The sequence below is a fragment of the Lissotriton helveticus genome, chromosome 12, assembly GCF_964261635.1.
Source record: "Lissotriton helveticus chromosome 12, aLisHel1.1, whole genome shotgun sequence".
NCBI classification, from domain to species: Eukaryota; Metazoa; Chordata; class Amphibia; order Caudata; family Salamandridae; genus Lissotriton; species Lissotriton helveticus.
In genome coordinates, this window is record NC_136073.1 from 890,962,229 (window position 1) to 890,971,737 (window position 9,509).

The following is a 9,509-nucleotide window of genomic DNA, read 5'->3' on the forward strand; positions in this document are numbered from 1 at the left end:
CCCCCTTCCAGCTCCACCTAGAGGCTTCACCAATGCACTACAGCTCTGGAATTATTCTTCTAGTACACCCCCTTCCAGCTCCACCTAGAGGCTTCACCAATGCACTACAGCTCTGGAATTATCCTTCTAGTGCACCTCCTTCCAGCTCCACCTAGTGGCTTCATCAATGCACTACAGCTCTGGAATTATCCTTCTAGTGCACCCCCTCTTCTAGCTCCATCTAGTGGCTTCACCAATGCACTACAGATCTGGAATTATCCTTCTAGTGCACCCCCTCTTCTAGCTCCATCTAGTGGCTTCATCAATGCACTACAGCTCTGGAATTATTATTCTAGTGCACCCCCTTCCAGCTCCACCTAGTGGCTTCATCAATGCACTACAGCTCTGGAATTATCCTTCTAGTACACTTCCTTCCAGCTCCGCCTAGTGGCTTCATCAATGCACTACAGCTCTGGAATTATCCTTCTAGTACACCCCCTTCCAGCTCCACCTACTGGCTTCACCAATGCACTACAGCTCTGGAATTATTCTTCTAGTGCACCCCCTTCCAGCTCCACCTTGTGGCTTCACCAATGCACTACAGCTCTGGAATTATTCTTCTAGTACACCCCCTTCCAGCTCCACCTAGTGGTTTCACCAATGCACTACAGCTCTGGAATTATCCTTCTGGTACACCCCTTCCAGCTCCATCTAGTGGCTTCACCAATGCACTACAGCTCTGGAATCATCTTTCTAGTGCACCCCTTCCAGCTCCATCTAGTGGCTTCACCAATGCACTACAGCTCTGGAATTATCCTTCTAGTACACCCCCTTCCAGCTCCACCTACTGGCTTCACCAATGCACTACAGCTCTGGAATTATTCTTCTAGTGCACCCCCTCTTCTAGCTCCATCTAGTGGCTTCACCAATGCACTACAGCTCTACCTGCTAGAATTATCCTTACACTAGTACCCTTCCAGCTCCACCTGGTGGTTTCACCTTTGAACTACAGTTTCACCTGCTGAATTATTCTTCTACTTCCCCCCCAGCTCCCCCTGGTGGTCTCACATAGGCACTGCAGCACCGCTCACTTGCACAGGTCCCCTGCAAGGGTCCTGCAGTGGTCTTACCTTTGCACTGCAGCTCCAGCATGGCGCTATACCAGGCCTCCTGCTCCTCCTCGCCGTCACAGGCCACAGCGAAGCTGCTGTCCCGGCTGTAGAGCACCAGCAGGTGTCGCTGCTTGGCGTCCGCTCGCTTGTTCACGTTGAGGGCCGTCTCCAGGTTGACTGTCCGCTTGGGTGGTGGTGGTGGCGGCCCACCAGGACCCCCAGCTCCAGCCTTTGGGGACGCTCTGAACTTCTTCTCACTCTCATAGTACTCCAGGCGGGCTGGGCCCCGCTCACTGGCACTCCGCAGCACGAAGAAACGCCGGTGCAGGGACTTCTGTTTGCGCAAATAACCACATTTGCGCACATCAGAGAAGCACGGGTCAGGGGGGAGGTTCTCCATCTTGGAAAAGGTAACAACTAAAATCACCTGAAAACCTGCAGCACTGGTGCATACATTTATCCAAGTTTGGCTGACATATTTGGTAGTGGATTGCACCAACACATCTCAGCTGAACTGCAGCACTTTAAACAGTGCAGTGTCAGCACTTCTCATTGGGACAGTACCAGAACTCTTTGGGAGGGCCACAACACTTGCAAAAGGGCAGTATGAATACTTCTTAGCAGGATAGTGCAAGCAGAGGACCAAAGCACTTCAATAACACAGTACCAGCACTTCCTGGTAGGATAGTAGGGATTCTTCGCAGGGCAGTATCAGCACTTCTCCTGAGGACCACAGCACTTTTCAGAGGTAGCAATGCTTCTTAGCTAGACTGCTGCACTTCGACCCAGGGCAGTACCAACACTTAACACGATAGCAGCACTTTTATCAGGACAGTACCAGAACTTCTTAGCAACTGAAGCACTTTTTAACTTCTTAGCATGACATATGCGCTTTCAACAGAATACCTGAACTTGTTACCCCACGGTAGCACTTGTAACAGGGAAGTAAGACTGCAGCACGTTCTGCAGGGCAGCGCCAGCACTTCTCTGCACGAGTGGCGCACTTTCAGCAACCCAGAATTGTCACTTCGTCGCTTTGCGGCACTTTCAACAGGACAACAGCAGCACTTGCTTTTTTTTTAAGCACTTGCTTTTTGCAGGAGTGGCACTCTTCACGGAGCAGCGCCAGCACTTCTCGGCGAAGCAGTCTCTTCTCAAGTGCCACTGGGAGTTTCCCGGTTCCTAAAAAGTCACGAAAACAGCCAGAGTCCTTGAGTCAAAAGGTTTTCTTGGTCCAATGCGACACCAGGCAGTCGCTGGATTTTGCAGTATCCGTTCCCACTCCGACAACCAAAACACAGTTTTCGCTTTTTTTTTGTAAAGTGCCTAATTCCAGAAGAAAAAATATATGTTTTTGACGCGAAGTGTTCGCTTTCCGTCGAAGCGGTGTAATATCCTCAAATGTCTTTCTTTAGTGTTTAAATAAAAAAATAAGCTTATGTTGCAAAAACAAAGTTTGAAATGGAAAGTTAAGTAAACACCGTGTGCATTTCTCGGGGTGCGGTGTGGCCCGGCTCCCCGCCGCTGGCCCCCTCCGTTGGCACGCGGGCTGGCATGGTCTCAGGGCGAGGGCTGAGGTGCAAGAGCCGCCTGAACTTTCCAGCCTCCGACAGAAAACCCCGCCGCGTCCCGGGGCCGCCTCCGAACAATGCCCGCCGGCCTCAAACTCCACTCCGCTCCCGGGGACCCCTCCGACTCCTCGTGTGAGCTGAGACAACTTACGGCGCTCGCCTCCCGCTGGGCGGTTGTGGAAGAGACCAAAACAACAACAACAGGCGGATGACACAACGCAGATAGCGCCAAGCTCCCAGGGGCGCTATGGGTAAGGCAGGTCCTTTTAAAGAGCCATGTGCGCCGGTGCGCAATGGTGGCCGGAGAGAGCTGTGTGTCTGTCCTGGGGCCGCAGGGAGCTGCAGAGGGAGCCGTGTGTCTGTCCTGCGGCCGCCCCTGCTGGCAGCAGAGCACGCACACACACGCACACACACACACACACCACACACACCGCGTGCTCGTGCAGGGGGCGGTGTGGCGCTCGGACTGTCTGCACAAACACAAGGACAGAGGAAAAAATCCACACGCTGCCTGCCTTCCCTGGGTCTTGCTGCAGCGCAGCTCAGAAATACTCATGCACGCAAAGGGAATATGAGAAAAGTGTCAAGCATGGGGGGGTCGGCTCCGGGGCCCCCACCGGCTGGCACTGCGGGGGACCACCCTAAAGTCCCAGGCTGGTGCAGGGGTGCAGCTGGAGGCAGGGTCCTGGTTGTTGGCAGCTTTCAGAGCAGCAGGGACAGCTGGTGGCTGCAGGAGGCTCGGCCCGTTCCCAGGGACGGGGGTGAGGCGGGGTCCCTCCGGTCCTGGCCTGGCCCTGGGTCCCCGGATCCGCGCCAGGCAGGGCTGCGGGGATTCTGCGCAGGGACCACGGGAGGGAGGGAGGGGAGAGGAGGGTGAGAGACGCCCTGAGTGTGTAAATCACAGAGTGGATCAAGTTGGCTGCGGCCCCTCCCCCTCCCAGACAAGCCTCTCTGCTGACATGCAGTGCACACAGCCTGCACGCTGCTGCTGGGTCCTAGAGCGGGTGCCGGCCCGAGAGCGAGGCGCCGCCGCCCGTCCACCCCAGGGGACGGGGGCACGTGTCAGGGAGGGACGCGTCCGGCCCTGGGGTGGGACGCGTGTCAGGGGACGAACGAGCGCACAGCTCTGGAGAGGACGCCCATGCACGGGGACTCACACCCATGCAGGGGTCTCACAGCGCAGGGAAAGACACACACCCTGCAGGGGACACGCACCCTGCAGAGAGAGACACACCCCTGCAGAGGGACATCCCCCCCTGCAGAGAGACACACACCCCTGCAGAGGGACACACACCCCTGCAGAGGGACACACCCCCATGCAGAGGGACACACCCCCATGCAGAGGGACACACACCCCTGCAGAGGGACACACACCCCTGCAGAGGGACACACCCCTGCAGAGGGACACACACCCCCGCAGAGGGACACACACCCCTGCAGAGGGACACACACCCCTGCAGAGGGACACACACCCCTGCAGAGGGACACACCCCCCTGCAGAGAGACACACACCCCTGCAGAGAGACACACACCCCTGCAGAGGGACACACACCCCTGCAGAGACACACACCCCTGCAGAGGGACACACACCCCTGCAGAGGGACACACACCCCTGCAGGGGGACTGTTGGAAAGGCGACCCCAGGGGAGACAGAAGGTGTCTGACTGTCTGCCCGAGTCCCACCTCTCTCTATGGAATAGGCCGAGCGCCGTAGGGAGGCCTCCTTGGCGAGGCTCCGCTCCTACAATCGTACCAGCAGGGTAATCCCACTACTTACAGATAGACACCACACAGGAAGGATATTCACAAGAATCTTTATATAAGTAATCAACGCAAGTTCTTGGCAGGGTAGCAGCAAGGATCGAGGGATCCGTAATGTCGTGGTCTCGGGGAAAGGGGGTAGCGGGACAGTCTTGGCACCCACTGGTGCGGGGATAGTTCAAGGGTGTAGGCCGCGACCGCGTCAGCAGGGCCTCGGAGATAGTTCAACTTGGTCAGGCCGCGACAGCGTCAGCAGGGCCTTGAAGGTGGTTCAGCTTGGTCAGGCCGCGACAGCGTCAGCAGGGCCTCGAAGGTGGTTCAGCTTGGTCAGGCCGCGACAGCGTCAGCAGGGCCTCGAAGGTGGTTCAGCTTGGTCAGGCCGCGACAGCGTCAGCAGGGCCTCGAAGATGGTTCAGCTTGGTCAGGCCGCGACAGCGTCAGCAGGGCCTCGAAGATAGTTCAGCTTGGTCAGGCCGCGACAGCGTCAGCAGGGCCTCGAAGGTGGTTCAGGTGCAAGAGTTCGGATCAGGATCAGCCGCGACGAGGTCAGCAGGGCTTCGTCTCCAAGATACAACTCCCGACCTAATCCAGGGCTGGCCCAGATGTAGGACTGGAGGGCTTTGATGTCCGGACCCTCGCGCCTGGGGGTCAGAGGGGCCGGGATGAAGGGGTCCAGACACCCAGCAGGGGGGCGGAGCCAGCGCCCAGGGAGCCGGGAGAGCGAGCGATAACAGGCGCCCGGGGGCGGTGGGAGGCCCATCGAGACTCTCCTCCTCCGGGATCTGGTCGAGTGGCCACTTTACCACCTAGGAGGATCCTGGTGCCTCAATGTCTGGGCTTCGTTGGGGCCGGGCCCGGGATGGTTGTGGCCACGTGTTCGGGGCGTGAGGGTCCCAAGATGGAGTCGGCCCGGAAAGGGTGGCCTGGTCAGGGTGCCAGGCTGGCAGCATTGGCGAGCAGGTCCGGCCGGGGTACCCGGGAGGGGGAGAGCTGTAGGTGGCCGGGGAGGCTGCTCGCGCCGAGGGTTCGTGCATGTGCGTGTCAGGGGGGTCGATAGTAGGTAAATGGAGGGCCGATGTCGTCCGGGGCCCTCCAGGCGGACGGGGTCGGACCACGCCACAAGGCCGTGTCCAACACACGTCCCCTCCAGCTGAAGGCGGGGAGAGTCACCCATCTTCCTGGGGGCTCTCTTCGTCGAGGCGGAAAAACCGGGACAGGCCGTCCGCGTTGGCGTGGTCACTGCCAGGGCGATGCTCCACAGTGAAATCCATGCCTTGGAGGGAGATGGACCATCGCAGCAGTTTGGGATTTTCGCCACGCATGTGCATCAGCCATCTGAGGGGCCGGTGGTCAGTCTGCACCCGGAAGTGGGTGCCGAAGAGGTAGGGCCTGAGTTTCTTGAGGGCCCACACGACAGCGAACGCTTCTCTCTCGATGGTGCTCCATCGCTGTTTTCGGGCCAGCAGCCGCCGGCTGATGAAGGCCACAGGATGGTCAGTTCCCGCAGAGTCCAATTGCGATAGGACCGCCCCGATGCCGTGTTCTGAGGCGTCGGTCTGGACCACAAACTCTCGGCTGTAGTCGGGGGCCTGGAGCACAGGGGCGGTACACATGGCTGCTTTCAAGGTCTCGAAGGCCACCTGACACGAGGGTGTCCACTGCACTTTCTGTGGCCGGTTCTTCGAGGTCAGTTCCGTGAGGGGCCCCAAAATGCTCCCATAGTCCTTGATAAAACGCCGATAGTACCCCGTGAGCCCCAGGAAGGCTCGGACGGCGGTCTGGTTGACAGGAGGTTCCCAGGCTAGGATGGCGTCGATCTTGGGTTGGAGGGGAGCCACTTGGCCGCTCCCCACTTGGTGTCCCAGATAGGTCACGGGCCCTTGGCCTATCTGGCATTTGCTGGCCTTCACAGTTAGCCCGGCCCGGCGGAGGGCTGTCAGGACTTCCCAGAGGTGTTTCAGGTGCTCAGCCCAGTGGAGGCTGTAGACCGCAATGTCGTCTAGGTAGGCGGCACTGAACTCTTCTAGCCCCGCCAGTACTTTGTTTACTAGTCTTTGGAAGGTGGCCGGGGCGTTTTTCATGCCGAAGGGCATCACTTTGAACTGGAAGTGGCCGTCGGGCGTGGAGAAGGCTGAGCGCTCCTGGGCGCCAGGGGTGAGGCCGATCTGCCAATACCCGGCGGTGAGGTCGAAGGTACTGAGGTACTTGGCGGCCCCCAGGCGGTCGATCAGTTCATCGGCCCGGGGGATGGGATGTGCGTCGGTTCTCGTAACAGCATTCAGCCCCCGGTAGTCGACGCAAAACCGGAGTTCTGGCGGGGTGCCAGGCGCGGCGGCCTTGGGGACCAGGACCACGGGGCTGGCCCAGGGACTGTCGGAGGGTTCGACTACCCCCAGGGCCAGCATCTTGGTGACTTCCGTCTGGATGCAGGCCCGAACTCGGTCGGGGACCCGGTAGGCCCGGTGTCGTACTGGCTGACTGTCCCCGGTGTCGACATCGTGGACACACCATTGGGTGACCCCGGGGGTGAGGGAGAACAGATCTGTGAATTGTCCCAACAGTTCTTGACAGTCTCGGCGCTGGGCGAGGGTCAGGTCGGGGGAGAGCGAGATCCCTTCGACAGAGCCGTCCTTCTCAGTGCACTTTAGGAGGTCGGGCAAGGGCTCGGAGTCGTCTTCGGTCCCATCGTCGGTAGCGAGTAGCAGGCTCAGTTCGGTGCGGGCAAAATGAGGTTTGAGCCGGTTGGCGTGCAGAACCCGGAGGGGGTTCCGGGGAGACTCCATATCCACGAGGTAAGTGACGGGGCTCTTGCGCTCGATCACCTTGAAGGGCCCGACCATTTGTCCTGGAGGGCACATGGTTCGACCGGGGACATGACCCAGACCCGCTGGCCCGGCTCGAACTCGATGGAGGAGGAGTGCTGGTCGTACCAGCGTTTCATGTCCTCCTGACTGGCCTCCAGGTTGGCCTCTGCAAGGGCCCGGAACGTCCGAGTCTGGTTTCGGAGGGTCAGGAGGTACCGGTAGACATCCGGTGGTGCGCCTTGGACGGTCGTTTCCCAGCCTTCTTTGACTAGGCTGAGCGGACCTCGGACAGGGTGTCCGTACAAGAGTTCAAAGGGGCTGAACCCCAGGGATTTCTGTGGTACCTCCCGATAGACAAACAGGAGGCAGGGCAGCAGGACATCCCATTTGCGTCGTAGTGGCTCTTCTAGACCCTGGATCATCCCCTTGAGTGTCCGGTTGAACCGCTCCACAAGTCCATTCCCTTGGGGATGATACGGGGTGGTGAACTTGTATGTGACCCCGCACTGTTGCCACAGGGACCGCATATACTTAGATATAAAGTTCGTGCCCCGATCGCTCACGACCTCCCGGGGGAATCCTACTCGGGAGAAGATCCCCATCAAGGCTCGCCCCACCACGGGAGCGGTTATGGTTCTGAGGGGGATGGCCTCAGGATAGCGGGTGGCGTGGTCCACCAGGACAAGTATGAAGCGATGCCCTTGCGAGGTTTGAGGGTCCAGGGGCCCCACAATGTCTATTCCCACTCGCTCGAAGGGGGTGGTCACTACGGGAAAAGGTTGGAGCGGGGCCTTCACCTTCCCCCCGCTCTTTCCGCTGGCTTGGCATGTCGGGCAGGTGCGGCAGTGGTTATGCACATCGTTGCGCATTTTCGGCCAGTAGAAATGGGTCACCAGGCGGCTGTAAGTTTTGTCCTGCCCCAGGTGCCCGGCGAGGGGCACATCGTGCGCCAGGTTCAAAAGGAAGTCTCTGAATCGCAGGGGAACCACTAACACTCGGCTGGCCCCCAGCTCGGCAATTTTCTGTTCACTATATAGGAGGTCGTGGTCCCAGTAGACCCAGTGGGACCCTGAGGTATCCCCGGTAGCTTGGGCAGCGGCTTGTTGGCGGGTCCCCTCGAGGGAAGGGCAGGTCTTCTGTTCCTGCCGAAACTGTTCTCGGGTGGGACCACCCTCTTGGCGCCATTGGGCGAGTTCGGGGATGTCGCTGAGCTCGTGGTGGTTTCCGGGCTCCGAGGGCCTGGTCTCGGAGTCGCATTCTTCATGGATGGCAGAGGGTGGTGGCTCGGGCCACTCCGGTTCTTCGGTCGGGGCGGCCTCGGTCGCTGCCGGGGCTCGGGCCGTCATAGATCGGGTCGTTGCACAGACCCACTCTGGTAATCCCATCATTCCCAGGTGCTCTCTCCGCTCGACTTGGGCCCAGGGCGAGCTCTCGAGGTCGTTCCCAAGGAGGCAATCCACGGGGGCGTCGTCCCGGACGGTTACCTTGAGGGTGCCCGACACTCCCCCCCATTCGAAGGGAATTCGGTCCATCTGGCATAGAGTTTCGGAGTTGTCGGCGGCCCTCACGGGGCAGCGTATGTTCGGGATGATCTGTTCGGGGGTCACCAAGTGGCAGCGGACGGCCGTCACACTGGCTCCCGTGTCCCGGAGGGCCTCGGTCCGTCGTCCATTGATGTGGACCCACTGACGGTATTTCCGAGTGTTGCTCGGTAGCGGGGCCTGGGGGACCAGGTCTCTACTGCCCAGGCAGGCTAGGGCCATGGCGGCCGGTTCATACTCGGTTTGATCTTCTTCGTAGATCCCTACGTCTTCTTCTCCCTCTTCTCCCAGAGCTGCAGCAGCGAACTGGCGGGTCGGAGGCCCAGTGGTGCCGGGACGCTGGTTCATGGGGCAGAGGGGGTCACTGGCATAGTGACCGGTCCGCTGGCACCTGTGGCAAGTAATGTTCGGGTGGGGCCCCGGCCGGGCCGGGGTGTCCCTCTTCAGGGACGGCAACGTGTTACTCGGGGGGGACCCGGGAAGGGGGCCCCGGCTCGAGGCCGGCGGGAAGCTTCGGCTCTGGTTCTGTCCTCCTCCGCCTCCCCGCTGGCGGGGGTGCCCCCGGCCGCCCGGACCGGTTTCTCCTATCGGTGTTCGGGGGACCCGGGTGTTCACCCATCGATCCGCCTCGACGGCGAGTTTCCGGGGCTCGGTTAGCTTGCTGTCGAGTAGATGCTGTCTGAGCTCGACAAAGCAGTTGTTGGAGAGGTGTTCCCAAACGATGAGGTCGAACAGCTGCTC

General features: G+C 59.9%; 1 protein-coding gene across 1 annotated transcript in view; it reads right to left on the reverse strand.

Moving 5' to 3' along the window:
• Positions 1-3,578, reverse strand: part of LOC144798799 (insulin receptor substrate 1-B-like) — a 334,685-nt gene extending 331,107 nt beyond the window's left edge. The window contains exon 1 of the mRNA XM_078669843.1: positions 1,110-3,578. Within this exon, the coding sequence (XP_078525969.1) occupies positions 1,110-1,491 (382 nt within the window). The 5' untranslated portion in view covers positions 1,492-3,578. The remainder of the gene's footprint in view (positions 1-1,109) is intronic.
• Positions 3,579-9,509: the final 5,931 nt, after the last annotated feature.